The 21,481-nt window shown below is 42.2% G+C and overlaps 2 protein-coding genes across 4 annotated transcripts in view; one reads left to right on the top strand and one right to left on the bottom strand.

The window, feature by feature from the left end:
• Nucleotides 1-285: 285 nt before the first annotated feature.
• Nucleotides 286-13,862, bottom strand: CNOT9 (CCR4-NOT transcription complex subunit 9). Its single transcript, XM_060773484.2, has 8 exons — nt 13,773-13,862; nt 9,059-9,238; nt 8,600-8,715; nt 7,601-7,710; nt 5,933-6,042; nt 4,987-5,085; nt 2,957-3,048; nt 286-1,978 (listed from the first exon to the last, which is right to left on the bottom strand). Exons 1-8 carry the CDS (start codon nt 13,794-13,796, stop codon nt 1,810-1,812), a joined length of 900 nt encoding a protein of 299 aa, XP_060629467.1. The 5' UTR covers nt 13,797-13,862; the 3' UTR covers nt 286-1,809.
• Nucleotides 13,863-13,937: 75 nt separating this feature from the next.
• The window catches only part of USP37 (ubiquitin specific peptidase 37), a 40,261-nt gene continuing 32,717 nt past the window's right edge, over nt 13,938-21,481 (top strand). The window contains exon 1 of one of the 3 annotated variants that reach the window (XM_067460582.1): nt 13,938-14,273. In XM_067460582.1, coding sequence (XP_067316683.1) covers nt 13,938-14,273 — 336 coding nt within the window. The remainder of the gene's footprint in view (nt 14,274-21,481) is intronic. The other 2 variants (XM_060773462.2, XM_060773454.2) reach the window with 2 other exon arrangements.

Genomic DNA, 21,481 nt, shown 5'->3' with positions numbered 1-21,481 from the left:
GTTGTCTACAAACTTGATGATCATGCCTTCTAACCCTTCATCTAAGTCATTAAGCCTTCAAAAACAGTTTTCACATGTTTTGTCCTAAAGGAGTGAAGTACCTATAGAATATGAAACCACATTCTGTTACAATCAATAGGATCCTGCAGCTATTTTACTGTTTGCAGGTGATAATTTGAAACAGACCTTAAGTTTGTAAAATATTACTGATTGCCATGAATAATATAGATCCCACTTGTCAGTCATAAATAACAATTGAGTTAAGAAAGGAATTAGAAGAAAGGATTAGGATTTGGCTTATTTTTTATTCAAGTTACAAAACAGAAGCAGTTGGTAAAGTCCACTCAAGGCAGGGATGGAAAAAACAAGGCTGGTATAAAACTGGGAGCCGCTGTAAGAGCAAAAGCAGTCCATGTAGAGAGGGAAGAGTTAAGACACTCTTGGCGTGGCCTGGCCAGCCATCAGCAAAGGAAAAAATAAGGTGGGGAAAGAGAAAACAGGTTCCTACCCAAAGCTGCAACAAGTGCTGATGCTAAGGGATCTGGCATGGAAACAGAAGCTGCCTACTCCCAGTCGTGCTATGCAACTGACAAGCAGCCTGGATGAGTTCCTCCGTCCTGCAACACAAACACACACTCTTTCTTCGCTTCTTTCACACAGAGGGCAGGGGAAAGGCTGCCTCTACAGAATGCTTAATGGCTCCTCTGCCACAGGACACACCAACCACAGGGGAAGGGGGCACATTCTACTTGATGAATTGGACACACTCAGCCTGGTAGCATGGGAAGAAGATAAAGAGCACAGGGACCCTTGCATTTACAGCCACTGCACTTGCTGACAGCAACCAGCAAGGCTGAAATACCTGCAGCCTTTACTGGCTGCCTGAAATAGCTCTTGGTCCCTGCCTGCTCTGTTGAGCCCTATGGTTGCTGCATTAACCTGTGGCCCTGGCTGCACCAACGTCCAAAGCCACATGGCTTGCTGGTTCTAAGATGTGGCAACTATACAACAAGCCTCCCTTCCCCAGCCCTGCTGAAGTCTGACTGCTAAAAGGAATGTTTTGGTAGCATTCTGGGTCATACTGACTAGGAGGTTGGTGTACGTGGATCAATAGAACACTTGACAGTGGTTCAAATATAGTCACATAGGGAGGAACTGTTCTACTGCATGGCCACAGGAATATAATCCAGGAAGTCAGTGCCTTCTGACATACCAGGAACAATCCCGTAAGAAGCGAGGATAACATCTATTACTGCCCTCACCCAATCTTCCCAGAGTGATAAATTCTAAGCACTGAAGCCACAGTGGCTGACCTCATCAAAACAATGAATTAGGGGATGAAAACATAATTCCCAGTTGTCAAGAGGGAAGCAGTCCTCTTCTGTTTAGAGCTAGATGCAGCTCAAAAGGTACTCCTAAGAGGGTCAAATAACTAGACCAACCTTTATTGAACTTACATGTAAACACTGAACAACAAGGAATCTGAGGAACGCTTCCCAAGCCTGCCACGTTGAACCAGACAGAGAGATCCTGTTGGAAGCAACAATGCCCAGCTTGGTGCTCAACTGAACAGTGCAACGAAGCCTGCACCCAAAAAGAGGGCTTCTCGGTCCCAACTGTGTTTGCTGGTGTCACGATCCTCAGAGGCATGGTGAAAAGTTGCTATAGAAAGGGCCTGCAGTCCAGGTAGCTTTTCACAGTCCAAGAAGCTGCCTGTGCGTGCCTGACAGGATCTGGAAGAGGTCATTGGTTCCTGGCTGTCTGTAAACCTGAGCTGTTTCCTCCGGGGTTCTGCCACCTCCTTGGCTGTCACTGTGGAGGAAGGGGGATGCCCCTGGGGTCGGTGACCTGGCCTTCCTGCAGGTTCTTGACCAGCTGTGCCAGCCAGCGCTTGGTGGTGGTGTCATCCTTCAGGACCTGGGCAAAGGTGGTGTCTTTCAGCTGGTCAGGAAGGCACTGCCTGAGGGCTTCCCGTGCCCTACATCAAGAGACAAGAAAGAGGGGGGCCAACAAATAAACTCACATAGACAAGAGGGGAGCGAGCCCCCCTCCGGAAACCACGATCCGCCATGTCGGAGTCATCCACATGAACCAGTAAGACCTCACTGAAATCCAAAAGTTTATGGCTAACTGAATATATGCAAACACATTTGTAATTGGAGGGTGTGAGGAGAAAAAGAGGCTCTGGGGGTGTATGAAAGGAAAATGGTATTACCAAGAGACACTACACTCTATGTTTAAAGAATCGGATCTCACATGGATGTGGTTCATTCTCCAGATGCCAAAGGAATCAGCTGACCTTAAACCACTGCTGTCTAGTGTGATGGGAACCACCACTAGATTCTGCTTGATGTTTGCTGCAGAGATGCACAAGAGACTGTTGGATCTCAACCACATCCTGCACAAGTTTATAGTCCTCAACAAGGATAGATAGGCAGAAGTTAGCTGGCAGGGAAATGCCCTTCCCCATTGGCCTCTCTGTCTGCTTGTCTTTTCTTTTCTCCTCCTATCCCGTGCTTGTTACACTGATACTTCTCAGGGACACGTCTCTTTTTATTCAAAGTTTACTGGCCACATGGCAAGCCTCTGAGTTTTCCATTTTGTTCTTCTCCAGTGAGCATTGAAAGAGACAACATGTCTCCAGAGAGAGAGAGATGACTAGATTCTTACTTTCCTGTATAGAAATATTAATTATTCTAATTAAGTCTTTAGTAAATTTTAAACCTTGACACTGCTCTTGTAATTGCTGAAGCTCATTTGCTCTAACACTACATTCAAGAAGCTTCTGATCTACTAAAAGTGCTGCTAATGCTGTTTTTGCTTTTTTACATTTTTAAATGCCTTTCCTTTTCTGAAATTACCCAACAAATCAAGTTATGCCTAGTTCCACAGGACACTATCAATCTCCAGCCCCCATCCCTACCAAGAGACCCGTAGAAACTTTTAAGATGTCTACCTTGGATTATCGGAAAGGCGAAGGTAACAACGGACCACATGTTTCAACAGTCTGGCAGAAGGCTCTTTAGAAAGTTGCAGGACCATTTTACCCTAGATTAAAAACATGAACAGAAATTAGTAAAAAGGAGGCATTCTGAGTCAATGTAATGTAGAAGTGTTTGTTCACATTTTTCTCTAATTAAGCCTGCTCTGCCCTCTGTCTTCTGAAATGTAATTTGGGTTGTAGACTTGGTGAAGAAATGGCATTTTGCCAAAGTTAGTTTTCAAAACACTAGGGATGCTGATTGGACTATAAAAACGGGGTTTTAAAAGATTGCTTCCTAGATATAGCAGTGGCAAAGTAATGAATTGCTTTCCTGTCCTCCATTTATACTTGACTTACTGCAAAAACAAAGGAGATGGATCAACCTAATAATTTCCAAGAGTGCTTTTCTTGTGACAGTGTATGACAGAAAAAGTGACCTAGCAACTGGTAGATTGATTTAGAATCTGGGAGAGTGGGAGCCATTAAGTGTCTTAGGGTATAAGCTCTACTGTCTTCACACAGTGACACACAGCATTATCTTTATCTCCCCAGGGACTGGGAGGAAGAATGACAAGACACAAAGGAATTATTAGTTTGATAGAGCAATCAATCTGTTCAGCATCACAAATCACTGTACCAAATGCCAAACTGAATAATTTAGAACATGATTCTAAACAGTGACATCACTACCTGAGTTGTTTACAACTGGGATATGAAAAAAATGAAGCCAGTGGGTAGAAATTGGAGTGAACCTTTCATGTCTGCTGGAATCTTGTTCCAAGACCTCTTGTGAATACCAAAATCTGGGCATGCTTAAGGTCCATGAGATACAATGGCACAGTAAATTGGTGTCCCCAATAAAAATGGTAAAACCAAGATTAGCTTATTGAATTTGTTTAAAAAATATTTTATAGCTATGGCTCCAGAATTCATTGATAAGGATGGTCGACATCATCCACTTTGAATGCTGCAAAGGTTTTATTAGATAACACTTGTGAGTACTGTATAGTGAAAAATTATGTATTCCAAAAGGATAATCCCATTTTAAAGGGGAAAAATGTATTCATTGTCTGCTCCACTGCCGTTATATGCTTGATCCAACAAGCAATGAACATAATACTAAGTCTTGATTGAGAATGAATATCTGAAGAGGCCAGCATTTTTAAACTGAAAGGTGCTTTACCTTACTGGCAGTAGGAAGTGCTGTCAATGGGAACTTAAAAAAAGAGAGGTTGCATGGTACTATACACACACATATGCTAATGTATCTGCATATGCTAATAACTTCCTCGAATTTGGGCCTTCTGTAATGATGTCTGGTTATGCATTCTTATTTCATAATGCTCAAGATTTAAACTTCAATCTTAGTAGCCACTGGAGAACAAAGTTCTGAAAAACAACTGGAATGGTTGGAAGGTAGAGCTTGTCTCCGTTACGGCTCAACCCATAAAACACTGTCAACATAGTCCCAGTCTGTTCTTTAGACACTGGAAGATAACAGGTTAAAAGAAAATGAGTTTTTTAAAACAAAACATTACTGTACTTTTTGCACAGTACTGTGATGGTGGTCTTGCTCTATGTCAGGGCTTCTCAAACTTTTTGACTCCATACTCCTTTTAGCCCAAGAATGTACATGATCCTGGGTATATAGATATATAAAATAGGTATAATTGTCTACTTTGGCAAGGTTTGCTAAACAGACTGATTTTCCTTTTCATGAAGTACAGCTGAAGCATTTTCTACAGACTCCACTGTAAACACTGCACAACAGATTTGTATAAATATCTAAAACAGCCATTAGGTGGTATTCAGAAAACTCTTATTGCTGCATTTTTTTTTCAAGAACCCAACATTGAGCTAAGGGGACCTCATTTGGGGTTTGGATCTACAGCTTAAGAAACTCTGTTCCTACCTCAAGGAGCTAAACTGCATTCCCCACATGCTGTTCTAAACATAATTTGGTTTCCCCAAGCTATGTTAAGCCACCAAGGAATGCAACCTACCAATATCATTGCAACATGAGAAAATCTCTCATATGTTTGGCAGATGTAAGCCAGTCCCGTATCATCCAATAGGATCTTCTGTAGAATAAAGGTAGCAACCTGTAAAAGACAAGAAACAAAAGTGTTGAATAAGAATTTGGACTGTGTACGGCTAGAGTTAAATCTAGGAGAGGAAATTATGGAAACAATGAAGTCAAATACAACCATCACACTACGTGTACACCACAGTTTGGAATTATGAGGCCAGTGTTGGGAATTATGTAGCCATTCATATGTTGTTGGATGGCAACTACCAATATTCTTCACAACTGGCTAGGAGTATTCACTGTTGCAGTTCAACTAAATTTAAAGAGCTACACGACTGCTACTTTTATGGTATGCTGTGACAAGAGCAGAATTAAAACTGAAATTATCTGTCCTGATTTCATGGATAAATTAAAACTTTTTGAGTAATATTTAAATGATGAGGAATCCAATTTAACTGTTCAGACAATGCTGGCAGGTACTGCTATGAAATGAAATGAGCAACGTAAATAAAGCATGGAAAATGTCTGAAAGTGTTTCTAGCGCTAGTGGGAAAACTGTTCAGAAATTCATAAAGCACACAGGTAAACTGCAGACTTCTTTAGGGAACTCATACTGTGGCTGTATGTATACAAGAACCCTTAAGGAAAAATTCATTTAGGATTTTCACTGCACATACATGCTGCAGGAAGAATAAGAATAATTTATTATGAAAGAAATGATACAAAAAGGGAATGCACATTTCCTGCTTTATTTTCAAAGCTTCCTTTCACCGAAAGAAGGCAATGATAATCTGGATCAGATACTTCTGTACTCGGAAACAGCCAAACAATTGTCTGCTGCATGCAGGAACATGATGAACTGGAAAGAGAGAGAAAGCAGCCAAGAAGGTAGAATCACATTATTACACTAAAAGCATTACCGTTTTGGAAAGTTCACTGCCAGACTCCATGATGCGTAAGCACAAAGGGATAATTTCAGTCGTCAGTAAGAAGTTAATTACTTCTTGCTCATCTGTCTTCACCAGAGCCCCTTCACAGAGACAAGCAAAAGCAGAGAACAGTTGTGTATAACTTGGCAAAGAAAAGAAACTGAAGGAACATCCAGAAATGACAGAAAATCAATGAATTACAATTTCATTATGAAATGGATAACCAAACAGTAGTCCAGTTACATCCATGTGCTCACTCTTCTCAGTTAGTCCCAAATAAATGGTCATGTCATTGTCTACACAAATGGAGGCAATAATGACAATATTCTCAGTGAGTCTACTTCTGCATAGAAAAGTCAGAGGAAGAAACTAAAATTAAGCACATGAAGCTAGGGTTAGAAATTCAGTAGCAAACTTCTAATCCTTTCATCCTCTACGCATAAATTCTCCTTCAACTAGTGAACTATCTGAAACATACACACTCATGGCTATAGAATGTAAGATATTTATTTTTGACACATTATTTAACTAATTACACAGGCTTTTCTTAACCTATTACTTTCCCCAAAGTATTGGACTGCATCTTTTTTGCATGCAGGTTGAAATTGATGGGAGTTGTAGTCCAACACATCTGGAAAGCTCCTGTTTGCAAAAAGCTGAGCAACTTTACAAAGATGCTTATCAGTCAGCACTGTATTCAGCTACTTTTAGAGAGATAAGTCAATGAACTACAAACATCTGTATTAAAAGGAATCGTTCAAAGCAAAGGAAGAACATTAAAAGAGCAGAGTGACTTGGCCCAAGGACCAGCAGGATATAATCCAGTACCAGAAACAAGAACAAAAAACAAAAGACCAATAGCTATTGATACCACCTATCCCCCCAAGGATAGGGAAATGCTGAGCATATTATCTAGGTAGGTCCTACATAAAATATTAAATATGACTGCCTGCTGTAATGATTTTCAAGAGAGTATACTAGATTAGAGTGGTGTGGCTCACATAAACAAAACTGGGTAGTCTCACTGTGTCAAAACCCCAAACTTCCATCTGGGTCTTAGGGCCCTTCCACACAGGCACAAAAGGTAATTTAGAACCAACATTAAAAAACACAGGTTCTGAGCCACATGGAGACCACACAAGACTGCCCTAAGCCACCTCGACAGAGGGGCACTGGTCTGGTAGCCCAGCAATGTCGAAGCCGGTTTGGCAGAGGTTGGCATGGGCTAAGCTTCCCACCCTTCCAGCATGTTCAGTCCCACCCTCCCAAAAAAGCCAACAAATACTATCCTGTTACAAGCACTGCCTGTTCCATACTTTGTTAATCATCATCATTTAGGAAGCAAGTGAGCTTGGAAGGGGTAAGCCCCCCCCCCCCCCCTTAAAATTATCAGGAAGTAAAAAGCAGGCAGCTTCTGTCATGGGGGGGGGGGGGGAGGAGGAAAGTGCTGCCATTCCACCTCTCTGGGCTGCCTGAGCCCAGGGAGTGTGGAATGGCTATGGGGACACGATGGTGGACACAATGTCCAGCATTCCTGTTTGTTTGTTTGTTTGTTTTTTAAAGATCCAGGGGTTCGAGCTGGATTAAGTGGTTTATCCCAAGTTCAGATGCATGTGTGTTGAATGGATGGTGTAGGCTACCATTAGAAGAGGTGCTTACCTATTACGCCAAGGCTTGTGAGTCGCAGATACTCAAAGGGACGGGTCTTGCTCACAGTGTGCAAGAAGGGATACAAGAAGAGGGGTATATGAGCAGCAAGGAAGGCTGACCTGGACAAGAGGATAAAAAAGCATAGCAAACAAATAAATAAATACAAGAGATGCAATCTGATATAGCCTAGAACAAATGTTAGATGAGTAGTTATAATACTTCCATTACAATACACTGAATGTATCACAGAATACTGCACTGTAGCTAGCATAAAAGGAGGATGTCTAATAGCTAGAAAAAATGCATATAAATTCATGTTCACTCGAATAATTAAAAAACAACTTCTCTTCTTGCCTCAACATCCTCTATCCCTGTCTGAAAGTTCTTTCAGCTAGAGCTATTTCAGGGACAGCTGTGAAGGCTACTTCATTTAATAATACATTTGAAGAAGGATGGAATCACAGGTGTAAGCCTTTGGTGCAAACTGGTCTTAATCTTGGCCATGAAAGATCTCTCTTTTGTTGATGGATCTCAATTGTAATCAATAACCGTTGCCTATTCCCTTCCCATATCTTTTTTCTGTGTCATTTCATGTCTTATTTAGACCATAGGTTTTGTGACAACTATTACACTGTTTGCTGAATGTGTTTTTAGTTGTGTGATCCTGCAGGGCAGAAGACTGGCACAAAAACCTAGACTTTTCCTTCCAACTCTATGATTCCCTTGTAAAATGGTCTGGGTATCTTTGGGCTGAAGAGTGGTGCATGTGCAATAAATAAATACAAAAAAGGCAGGAAAATAGAACAAACAAAGGAAAGATAAATATCCTCCCTCTATAGTGCTATTTAAAATCTAGTTCTGATGCTATCTGTACTGGCAGTAAGATTTAAATAACTGCAAGAAAGACATTCACTGGTCTAATCTTTTGTCCATTATGAACACAAGCATCACTAGAAGCATACATCATTCTTTACCCAAAACCCAATACTGTGCACAGAGAACACAAACCTGGTTTCTGGATGCGATGCAACACACTGCAGAAGTGCCAAAGCATTGCAGACTCTGTTGGATTGGTGAGCTGTCAAAGTTGGTGGATTTATAGATGGGTAAATATTTACGATTTCCTACAGAAAAGAGGAAGCAAAACATATTTGTACAAAAACGTTACCATACTTAAGCATTCCAATGCTTGAAAGAGTTGCCAAATATTCCTGCTAATTACTTATACTAAGTAATTCACTCTCAGAATTTCTCTCCATGTATTAACTACACAGGGACTGTCACAAAGTTAAAAGAATTTAGTAGAGGAACCAAAATATAGAGATGCCTTGCAAGTCGCACCCAATTGGGTTAGCCCATGCTTATTGTTAATACTTCCCAAGTCCTTAAGGCTCCAGTTTTACATGTGGATATTCTAGACTAAGGAAATAATTCTGGTTATTTCTAGAAAAGAGATGTCCCACCTACCTGTAAGAGAGCGGCTATTGTTCCAAAGGAGTGCCATAGCATTGGGGCAAGATCAGGGACAGACTCTCGCTTTTTGCTCAGCTCCAGCAGTGCATTTTCACGGGTTTCAGGGCTAGACAGCTCATTGATCCATTGATATATTTTCTCTCGATCAACCTGAGCAAGTGCCGTTGGCACAGGCTATAAAGAGACAGAAATGATATAAGCAAGGGTCTCTTTTTCTTCTTCTTCCCGTCGAATCACAATGACAAATAATTAAAAGGACTTAACCAAAACAAACAAACAAAAAACAAAAACAAAAAATGAGATGAGCAAGAAGCAAACAATTCCAAGTAAATATGGATGAGATTTAATTCTCAATTACTTTAATGAAGCTAACTTTAACATCAGTATGCACAGGATTGTATCCTTGAAACAGAGAGAAGATGAAAGCAGATTAACATAGACTTCTGGAAGGGAATTAATTCAGTTGCCAAATGAAAATTCTGCTTGTGCAGTTCTAGTGTATACATATGGGAAGTAAGTCCCCTCGTGGCCTTGAGATTCTCATTTCACATGACAATGTGATATATGCTTATCCTGGGATGCTTTCAGGGCCCTCCTGGGCCAAGATCAAAAGTCACTTTGTCCGAGTTTTGTACATCCTCTTACTTCAATACCTTAGGCACCTCAGAGACTCGGGACATCCAATTCAAGAAAACCTTTGCTTAGAATCACAGAGTTGGAAAAGACCGCAAGAGAGATCCAGTTCAAGAACTTTTAGTTGCTTCACTTAAACATTAACAGAACCTTTGTTAATAATGACCAGCCGACAACAAAAGGTCACGTTTTATTTTTTGTTTCTAACGAAGTTGTGAGGTTCACAAATCACTGCTAGATGGAAGAGCATTTGAGGGTTGAGGCAGACAAACCCTGGTGACTCAGACATGGAGCCACCTACCTGCATGCACTTCAGTGACCTACTTTCCAAGATAAACCTCCAGTTGAACTACTACAGATCAATAATACTTCCAGTAGGGAAATGAGTTCACTGCCTTTTTCACATAAAATCCATTCTTAGTTTTATTTTCAAAGCAGATATTGAGCTGATTCAGAAAATAAATCAAACTGAATTTATTTCTTTTTCTTTCTTACAAATACAGTTGAACTGCAAAGGAATCTCCCTGGTTTTATTTCTTATGAGTAGCAAAAATAAAAACCATGCCATTCTACAATTTGGGGGCACTGATGAAAATGTCTTGGTTAAGAGATGCCTTGCTTCCCCTCCAACCCTCATACAGCCCACTGCCCCCTCAAGGTATTCATTCAGAAGATTAATTAATGCTATTTTTGAAGGCTTAAAGAAGTGCCATAAATACACAGAGAGAACCCTGCCCTATGTCTCTGATGATTTCTATTAGTGGCTTTATTTGTACGTTACAGCTTTGGGGATCGAATGGCACCTTGTGGGGTGCCACTTAAGAGCTTCTTTCCCGAATATCAGCTGTGCCCAAGCACCACCATCTGGAACCTATGTGAGAGGCATGACGAGGCAAGACTGAAACCACTGAAGCACAGTGCCTCTGTTCCTAAAGCCCTCAGGCATTCCCAAAGGATATAATGGTTGATGGTATCGAATGCCACTAAGAGGTCCATAAAACAAACAAAACCATCAACAGGGATACACTCCCCATGCCAATGCTTGAAATGTCAGCCAAGACTATCTGAAGTTAGTAGCCCTGTCAATCACCTGCCCAAAGAAGGAAAATTCAATACTGGTCTATAGTTGTTAAAATCCAGAGGGTCCTGGGAAGGCTTTTTACAGATGGTGTCGTACCACTACTTTTACAGTAGTATCTTTTGATACTATACTTCAATACTTCTCAGGCTAATGTAATGTGGCAGAGCCAGGTTTCTATTTCTAATGGCTAACAACCAGCATGCTATTTATGCCCATTAGTTATAAGTATTTCTTTCCTGGAAATTAACTGCAGGTTTATAGCCAATGGCTAGTGTACTAACACCTGTCTCTAGAACTGCACTCTAAAGTGCACTATTGTAAATATTCTTAACTAAGTCTACTGGATGTACATTTTTTAGAAATTAGATATATGAACATGTTGTCTTGAATATTTATAGATCTATACGAAAATGTTTTATATTTGTTTCATTCTGCTCCCTGAAAAATTGTCCCCCCACATTTTTACAAGTTTTTCTAAGTTCATATCTCCAGTCAACCTATACAGATATTGAGCTGATTCAGAAAATAAATCAAACTGAATTTATTTCTTTTTCTTTCTTACAAATACAGTTGAACTGCAAAGGAATCTCTCTGGTTTTATTTCTTAAGTCTTATGATGTCTTGAACAACAGATATTAAAAATCACTAAATTTGAAACACGGTAATTTCTAAAAGTAAGGATAGAAAACCTGTTAGAACCTAACACAAATCAACAAGGAGAAACAAATGCAATGTGAAGTATCCAACAGGATGGGGGGGAGAGTATAATATGGCAATAAAGTGAAGTAAATACAAAATAGTAAAGGAAAGCTGACTTAAGGTGGACTCCTTAATTCTGGTTTTTGGAGAGGGAACTTCCAACTGTAACCTTTGAGAACAAGGTTCCTGCATCTCTGGCTGTCTTTTCTTACCACTACTACCATATTTTTTAAAGCATCATTTCCATCTCTGGTTATTTCTAAAGAATTTAAAACTTATGAGTGATGCTACTGATGCTTTAGAATTTGCTTTAGGGCACATTTATACTGTAGAATTATACTGGGGCGGCACCAGTACTCTTTGACAGAGGAGGATAAAAGACCTTGTAAAGCTATAACTCCCAGAGTTCCATAGGATTGAAATATAGCAGTTAAAGTGGTGTCAAACTAAATTAACTCTTTCGGGCATGAGCAGACTTCAGCGTTCCAGGTGTTTTGGACTTCAACTCCCACAGGCTGTTAGGAATTGTGCGAGTTGAAACCAAAATGTCCGGAGGGCTTGAGTTTGCCCATGAATGATATACAGGGCCATAGCCAGAAAATTGGGGGTGGGTGGTGGGTGGGTGTTGAAACCTTTTTAAGCGAATCATGAAGAGTAGTTCCATAACACAAAATAATTTAAATAGTATGGTTCATTCTATATTTTATATAAACTTAATTAAATCAGTTTTCTATTTTAGTTACAGAGTTTCAAGTCTTAAAATAACTGAAAATGACTATTAATTGGTAATTTATAGCTACAAAAGAATATCATAGCGTCTGTTGGAAACACTTGAAAGCTATGTCAATATACTTTGATAGAAAGCAGGCTCCATTGATAAACTTTAGTGGACACTCAAGAGTACAAGTCCAGTCAGTCTTTCTTGCCTCACTGTTTTTCTTATGTATGTTTTCAAACGTTTAAGAGTTGAAAACGAGCTCTATATAGGCGCAGCAATGGGAACCTACTAACTGGAAAAGGGGAGGGTGGAAGCAACGAGTGAAAGGCCTAATTCCCCATTAGGAACCTGCCTCCTACCTCATGCCGAAGCAAAGAACACAGCAATAGCCTGCAGCTCCGCCCCTGTCAACCGTCCCCACCAAGTATGGTCTCCTTCATGAGGGCCTTCAAATCCAACCCGCACTCAATACATTAGGCTTTGCCTGCCAGTTATGGGTGAGCCATCGTGGCTACTGCTGCAAGTTATGAGTGTAAACAAATTGTCAAAATTTGCTTGAAGTAGTGCTTGAAATTCTGGAGGCACTCATTTAGTTTTTGCTTCTCATAGACTTAGCATGGGAATTTGGTTAACCAGTTAAAATTCATCTTTTTTTAACCTGAAATTTTGGGAGGGGGTGTTAACCCCTAACCCTCCCCTCTGGCTAGAGCGCTGCTGATTTAAGGTCTTTACAAGCTCAAATAAGCCTCCTTCCATTCTGCAGCATTTGCTCTCACTTAGGAACAGGATTCCAATGCCACATGCTAGGGAAAATATTATTCTGGAATGCTAGAATACACTGCATCGCATGCTTTAACTGGTCATGAATGCCTTCGAGAATACATTTAATTGTGTGTGTGTATGTATGATCTTATGCTTAATGTGATGTTATATGTGTATATATATATATATATATATATATATCTGTGCAATGTGGCAATGAAATTGCCAAAACTGTATGCCGAGTCCACTTCGGGGTATGATAGAGCAGAGTAGAAATATAATGATAGTAAATAAATAAATCGAATCCACACTGTAGAATGAATGCCCCTGGAACTGTCTTGCCTCCATACTAAGGAATCCTGGGAGCTGTAGTTTGGTGAGGCAGCAGCACTCTTTGGCAGAGAAGGCTGGAGACCTCGTAAAACTACCACTTTCATGCTTCTATGTTCAACTCCGGGGCCATTTTTTACGCATCAGCCACCATAAACGATGAATCCGCGCATTGGGGGGGGGGGGGGGGGGGGAAACAGGCTCCCGGCCCCGCCTCCTTGCAGGCGCCTTCTTTGCCGCCATGCTGCTGCTGCTGCCGCTTTGGGCCGAAGGTCCTCTCTCAGGGAAGCGGAAGGGAGCTGCACGAGTAACTAAGGAGGACCCGTCGTTTCTGAAGGAGAGCAATTTGGCGGGAAAACAAGCCTCTGCCGCCCCCTCCCCTCATTCCGCCGGCCAATGAAACCAGACCTTTCTCAGCCCCTCAGCGGGCTTCCTGACCGCCCTGCCGAGGAAAACCATGCCCCGCGAACCCGGCCCGGCCTTACCGCGGTCGTGGCCAAGCTGTGCATGGTCGGGAGTCCTTCGCGGGAGCTCAGGAAGCCGCTTCTACCTCAGGCGCCGCCATGATGGATCTGCCGCCGTCGCCACTGCCGCGACCTCTGACCTCTCGGCGGGCATAAGCGTTGGGCCCGAGGAGAGCGAGAAGGCGCATGCGTCGCCAGAACTCGAAACCACAGAGGGAAACAGTGCGCATGCGCAGGAATGGCAGGAGTCGATTTCCAGGCCGTCGGCGTGATGACGTAGGGGCCTCCCTATCCAGTCCTGTCCGCGGTCCCGCCCCCCTCTCGTGCGTGTTTACGTTGCGTGCTGGCGTCAGGAGGACGGTGGCGCGGCCGATCTGGTTCCCGCCATCTGCCCTTTTCGTGAAGGCAAGCCAGGCCGGCTGGGATCGAGGCGGGCCTGGTGTCCGCGAACGGAGGCAGGGAGGAGGAGGAGGAAGAGGCGGCCTGGAGACGGAGCCAAGCCCGGACGGGTTCGCGGAGAAGGTGAAGGAAAGCCGCCGCCGCCATCATCCTCTGTGGTGGTGGGCTTGTCTGGAGCGTGGCGCACCCTCTGAGGGAACTCTTGCCTCCTCAGTGCCGGGGAGGGCGAAGGGGCAGGCCTGCTCGGTGGCACCGGGCCCTCTCCTCCCGCCCTCTCTCCCTTCCCTCCTTACCCCTTCCTCACCAAACTACAACTCCCAGGATCCCATAGCATTGAGCCAGGGCGTTTAAAGCGGTGGAAAGAAGTTCCCTTCATCCTTCCCTCCTTCCCTCGCTCACGCCTCCCATAACAGCCTGAGCCTGGTTCCTTTCCTCCCTTCGGCCCCAGACATGCCTTGCCTTCCAGTGTGATTGCTCCACGCTTGGGGCCCATCTTCTATACCATACATGGGCAAACTTTGACCTGCTGTTAGGAATTGTGGGAGTTCCAAGTCCAAAACACCTGGAGGGACGACTTTTGCCCATGCCTGATCTATATTGTTGAATTACTGCAGTTTGATACCACTTTAAATGCTGGATTTAGCCCATAAAGCCCTAAACAGTTCCGGACCAGCTTACCTAACTCCTTATGACCCTTCTAGGTCACTAAGATCATCTGGGGAGGCCCTGCTCTCGGCCCCGCCTCCCTCACAGATGCATTTGGCAGGGACAAGAGACATGGCCTTCTCAGTGGTGGCCCCTCGACTGCAGAACACCCTTCCCAGGGATATAAGAGTGGCCCCCTCCCTCCTGACTTTCCGAAGAAAGGTTAAAACCTGGCTTTTTGAGGAGGCTTTTGCTAATCCAGCGTAATTATATAAAATCATGGAATGACCTGACGAAGTAACTAAATAACAATTTTAACAAGGAGATGCTCATGATAATGTTTTTATGGCTTTCTATGGTTTTTATACTTTATATTTTATATGAATGTTTTTAACAGTATTTTATGATTGTTTATTTGTTGAGGCATCAAATGTTGCCAACTACGAACCGCCCTGAGTCGCCTTCGGACTGAGAAGGGCGGTATACAAATATGATAAATAAATAAGTAGTGGCTCAATGCTGTGGGATTTTGGAGTTCTAGTTTGCTGAGGCATGCAGCCTCTTTGGCAGAGAAGTCTAAAGACTTTCCAAAAATCATATCCCCTCAATATTATAGCCCTGAGCCAAGGTGGTTAAAGTGGTGCAAAAGTGCATTTGTTCTACAGTATAAGTCAGCTTTGGGCAAATTTGGCCCCTCAGGCTGTTTTGGACTTCAACTCCCAGGAATTATGGGAGTTGAAGTCCAAAACACCCAGAGGGCCCAAGTTTGCCCATACCTGGTATAGGTGCACCTCTTCTTTCTTTCCTTTGCTCCTCTATTCCATGGTAACTTCGGCCTGGTTTGTGGCATTCTTCATCCCATGCCCTCAGCCTGAGCCATGCTCTTTCTCACTGCTCAGGTTTCCAGGGCTGTTGGTCCAGACCTTGGTTACATCCACACTGCCGAATCAATGTTGTTTGAGACCATTTTACCTACCTTTTACAAGGTCTTTAGCCTTCTCTGCCAAGAGTGCTGGTGCCTCAGCAAATTCCATGATAATATAGCATCGATCCATGGCAATTAAAGTGGTGTCAAACTGTATGAATTCTACAGTGTAGATGCACCCCTTGATTTCCGCTTCCTTTCCTTCCTGCTTATCTCCCATTGTTTGTTTTTGTCTCTGATCCACCAGAGAGACAAGAGAGTGTCTAGGAGTCACCCACTTGTTGGCCTTTCTTTCATCCCTTTAGTCCTAGCCAGGCATGTAAAGCTTTGCCGAGATGAGTGGGGTGAGCTTCTCCCTTGCTTTGACTCCTAGATCCACTCACAGCCATGTTTCTGTAAAAGTGAGTGTTTCCTATCCAGAAAACTGAAATGTAGAAATGAGGCAAGTGAAACTTCTTTGTGGGTTAACCTGTGGAGGCTCCATCTGTTCAATTTATGTTTCATTGGCTCCAAGGTAGATGAGAACACGTTAACAACTTACTAGTTTTCTAAATTGCTTTCAAGTTTCTTCATATCTTGTAGGAATTTGCTGTAAATAGTATTGAGTGTTCTTTACAAATTGTATGACTTTTTAGTTATAGCGTGGCCAGAGTAGCACAAAAAATTGGTGCACCATAGTCTTAAATAGGCATTGCATTATTTAGTACAGGGGTCCTCAAACTAAGGCCTGGGGGCCGGATGCGGCCCTCCAAGGTCTTTTACCCGGCCCTCGCTCAGGGTCAACTTAAGTCTGAAATGACTTGAAAGCACACAACAACAACAACAACAACAACAACAATCCTATCTCATCAGCCAAAAGCAGGCCCACACTTCCTATTGAAATACTAATAAGATTATATTTGTTAAAATTGTTCTTCATTTTAATTATTGTATTGTTTTTAAGTGTTTTTGCACCACAAATAAGGTATGTGCAGTGTGCATAGGAATTAATTCTTTTTTTCCAAATTATAATCCGGCCCTCCAACAGTTTGAGGGACTATGACCTGTTTGAAAAGTTTGAGGACCCCTGATTTAGTATAAGGGTTTTCTATGCCACACACCCATTGCTTGTTGTATTGTAGGCAGCAGTTTAATTGGATGTGAATAATTCCACTCAATTTATAAATACTGGTAACATTTATAATTACTGGTAGGAGTCCCTGGTGGCGCAATGGGTTAAACCCTTGTGCCAGCAGGACTGAAGACTGACAGGTCGCAGGTTCGAATCCGGGGGGAGCACGGAAGAGCTCCCTCTGTCATCAAAACATCTGGGTGTCCTCTGGGCAGCTTGAGAAACCAGAAGTGTTTCTCAAGCTGCTCCTGACACACACACAAAACAAACCCACTGGTAGCATGAATCTTATGTTATACCAAAGTGAGAGTACTTAGTGGAGGAGTAAATATACTGAGGTTGGTGATACAAATAGCAAAATGTACTCCCATGTTGAATATAGCAACTCTCAAATGCTGATTCTGCTTTCTTTTGGAATATTCTTATGACCGCCAAAGAACAAAAGAATAACTGGTGTTGAGAACTTTATAAACATCCCTCCCAAATCCCCATTCAGTTAAAAAATACAGTTGGTGTAACAGTTAGATCATCTTCTCCAATAATATTCACATAAAATGTGTTACTTTTCACTTTTAGTTTATTAAAAAGGGATAATTGTTCTCTCATGTTGTTTCCGGTTCTTATATCTTTCCATGCAAGGGCATCCACACCTCTCTCCATACTTTGAGTACTTAGTAGAAAGTAATCCTGTTAAATGTTGTGGAAGTTATGCTCACTGTTTTTGGCTTGCTTGTGAGAAGCTTTTGCGCAGAATCCCTGCTTTTTATGTCTTGGCACAGCAGTGGATTATACAGTGTCAATGTGAATTGTGGGTCACTTTCCTGATTTGACCATTTGACATTCACTGAAATGGCAACAGAGCTGGGGGAGAAAATATAGGGATGGACTTCCTCATGGCCTTCATTCTTAGATCCCCTCTGTGACCTTGAAGTCATGTCTTTGCAAAAGTAATACATGTTACCTATCTAAAGTCCCAAATATAGTTCTTACTGGCATACTGTTTCTCCTAAATTATTTCGGTATAGGTTGTATAACCAATGAAGCTGGTTATATTTGCTTTAATGGGTGGGAATTGTGAAGTGTTCCAGATATTGTTAGATTGCAAGGCCCAGCATTTCTCATCGTTTGCTATTCTGACTAGGGTTGCTGGGAGTTATAGCCCAGCGGCATTTGCAGAACCACTTTACTCTCGTCTCGTGCTAAAAATGGACTGTAATGGTACAGTGTGTGAAACACTTATTCCTACAATACTTTTTCCTACTGGAATATGGAGACCCTGACCTCCTACTTTGCTGAATATTTTTAAGTATGGTGGCAACATGCGCTTAATTGCAGTAGAATTATAACAGTCATTTTCGTCAGAATGCTGCACACCTGTAGAGTTAAAAATCCCAAAATAAGAGTAACTAGCATGCATCTAACTACTGAACATAGTGGGGAACAAGGATTCCATTTCAATATAGCTACTGATAAGGGATCAGACTTGGAATTCAACATTGTCTGGAAGGCAAGCTTTCCCATTCAGGTTGTGTACAACTAGCATACTAAAAATAGTTTTTAGTATACTTCTGGTATGTATTCATATTGTACAGTGTAATCCTGTGCACGTCTGCATAGAAGTAAATCTCATTAAATTAAATGAGACTTACTCCGAGGTGATTGTGTGTAGAATTGCAACCTTTTCCACTGAACAATAATTATTTCTATCCTCTCATTTTACTTGTGTTTGTATATGCATAAACACACAGCAATGCCACTTAATGTCTGTAACTACTTGCTAGCAGGTGGAAAAACAACAAGTGTAACAGTATTCCATGTAGTCCCCCCACCTGCCATAAGGCATTTGTTTCTCATGGATAAGGGCTTGAAATTGTTTTCCTACCCTGCAACTGCCTCATTTTTATCCATTTACTAGCTGTGCCCTGCCACACGTTGCTGTGGCCTATAGTAAAACTTATCAAAGTTGAGGTAGATATCTGGACTATTATGAAAGAGAGGTCCCTACCTATTCCTTCCCCCTTTTCCTCCCCCTTTCTCTCCTTTCTTCCTTCTCTACCTCTTTCTTTCTTTCACTACTTGGTTTCATCCTTCTCTCTTTCCTTCATTCCCTCCCCCTTTCTTCCTTTGCCTTTCTTCCCTCCCTGTTTGCTTCCTTCTTTCACTTTTTATTTCCTTTTATTTCACCACCATCATAACAATAACAATAATGCAATGCATTGCCTCTGGGACCTGACACCTCTCCCATTCCCCCTAAAAGGGTCTCATAGGAACAATAGCATCATCATAATAATAATAGAAATAACAACCTTTACCCGCCACGTGTTGCTGTGGCCAATCTTCCCTCTTTCTCTCCTTCTTTCCCTCCTTCCTTCCTTCCTTCCTTCCTTCCCTCCCATCTTTCCTTCTCCTCTTCTTTCTCTATCTCTTTCCTTCCTTCCCCCTTTTTCTTTCTTTTCTGCTGTCTCTCTTTTCTTTCCTTCCATCTTTCCTTTTCTTTCCTTTTCTTCTTCCTTCTTTCTCTAACTTTCCTTCCTTCCCCCTTTTCTTTACCTCCCTTTCTCTTTCTTCCTTCTTTCCTTCCTTCCTGTCTTTCCTAGATTTTGACAGGGCGGGAAGGGGCGGGGTGGGGTTTGGAGGTGGCGTGAAGTAAAAGGAGGTAAGATTGGGGTGGGGGAGTGATGGAGCGTGGAGTTGTGTGTGTGTGTGCGGCGGCGGGGGGAGTGATGGAGCGTGGGGTTGCGTGTGTGTGTGCGGCGGCGGGGGGAGTGATGGAGCGTGGGGTTGCGTGTGTGTGTGCGGCGGCGGGGGGAGTGGGGTTGCGTTTGTGCGTGCAGCGGTGGGGGAGTGATGGAGTGTGGGGTTGCGTGTGTGTGTGCGGCGGCGGGGGGAATGGGGTTACGTGTGTGTGCGGCGGTGGGGGGAGTGATGGAGTGTGGGGTTGTGTGTGTGTGTGCGGCAGGGTGTGTGTGTGTGTGGGAAGCGGCGCGGCGGGACTTGGAGTGGGCATGGTTTCTGCAGAGGGAACGTTGGCCGGAAGGCCATGTGCGCGCGCCAGGGAACTTGCGGCTGGGCGCCAATGCGCATGCTCAGTTGTTTTGCCGTTTTGTGAGTGTGTTGTTGTGTTGTTTTTCATTTTGAGTAGATATGTTTGTACCTTGTGGGTTGTGTTATGGGCATGGGAATTTTGGTTAAGTTTCGTTGGGGTTTTTTTGAGTTTTGTTTCTTTGCCGTTTTGAGTGTGTTGTGTTGTTTTTCATTTTGAGTAGATATGTTTGTACCTTGTGGGTTGTGTTATGAGCATGGGAATTTTGGTTAAGTTTCGTTGGGGTTTTTCTGAGTTTTATTCTTTTGCCGTTTTGTGAGTGTGTTGTTGTGTTGTTTTTCATTTTGAGTAGATATGTTTGTACCTTGTGGGTTGTGTTATGGGCATGGGAATTTTGGTTAAGTTTCGTTGGGGTTTTTTTGAGTTTTGTTTCTTTGCCGTTTTGAGTGTGTTGTGTTGTTTTTCATTTTGAGTAGATATGTTTGTACCTTGTGGGTTGTGTTATGAGCATGGGAATTTTGGTTAAGTTTCGTTGGGGTTTTTCTGAGTTTTATTCTTTTGCCGTTTTGTGAGTGTGTTGTTGTGTTGTTTTTCATTTTGAGTAGATATGTTTGTACCTTGTGGGTTGTGTTATGGGCATGGGAATTTTGGTTAAGTTTCATTGGGGGATTTTTGAGTTTTGTTGTTTTGCTGTTTTGTGAGTGTGTTGTTGTGTTGTTTTTCATTTTGAGTAGATATGTTTGTACCTTGTGGGTTGTGTAATGGGCATGGGAATTTTGGTTAAGTTTCGTTGGGGGGGTTTTGAGTTTTGTTTCTCCGTTGGATGCCCCTAACAAATTTATATATATAGATAGTCCACTCAGGGGTTATAAATGTTAATAAGAAAGTAATAAGTATAATGCTATTAAAACAGAACTTAATTTAAATATAATTAAAAAGTTTAAATCAATTTATTGGTTACTTTGAGTGTAGGTATGTTTCACTAGTAATACAAAAATACATTGTATATAGTTGTGCATTGTGGCTATTTTTTGGATGAATGGGCTGATTAGTTTTGTGTGGTTAGAGATGGCTTCTCTGATGCTAGGAAGTCATACTGATTTATGGCCAGGTATAAAGATTGGGATGGGATAGGAAGAATGAATAGGTCCCAGGATTTCTAATTAGAGAACTCGCCATACTTACATAGTTACATTTTGAAGCTATGAATGTTTTTGAGTTCCCTTATGAAAACATTGGCTTCTGTGCAAGTCCCATTAAAGATCAGTTTGGTTAAAATGTGGATGCAGCTTCCAGTATCCCGCATCACTGGTTTTGGGTAGACCTGATGTGAGTGCAGTCCAATAACACACGAAGGACCTTAGTATGCTCTCAATTTCTCTTAAGATTTACGGTGTTTGTCTATGTATACGTATATACAATATGTATATGTATATACAATATGTATATGTATTGATAAATAGCATTGAACATTAGGGCTAGATGATGTAATGGCATGCACCTGGGACTAGGACTCTGGGGGACCAGGACTGAAACCAGTTTTGAAAACCCACTGGGTGACTTTAGGCAAGTTGCATTCTCTCAGCTCTAGAGGAAGGAAATGGCAA

Source organism: Anolis sagrei, chromosome 1 (genome assembly GCF_037176765.1).
Source record: "Anolis sagrei isolate rAnoSag1 chromosome 1, rAnoSag1.mat, whole genome shotgun sequence".
Classification (NCBI taxonomy): domain Eukaryota; kingdom Metazoa; phylum Chordata; class Lepidosauria; order Squamata; family Dactyloidae; genus Anolis; species Anolis sagrei.
The sequence above is the reverse complement of the archived record's forward strand: the minus strand, read 5'-3'. Positions and strand labels throughout refer to the sequence as shown.

Bases quoted from the DNA above. Each gene is read 5' to 3' on its own strand.
- CNOT9 (XM_060773484.2), bottom strand. From the start codon at position 13,796: ATGCACAGCTTGGCCACGACCGCG. The intron at 9,239-13,772 runs GTAAGGCCGGGC...GTCTCTTTATAG, and splicing joins ACAGCTTGGCCACGACCGCG to CCTGTGCCAACGGCACTTGC. The intron at 8,716-9,058 runs GTAGGTGGGACA...TCTTTTCTGTAG, and splicing joins CAATAGCCGCTCTCTTACAG to GAAATCGTAAATATTTACCC.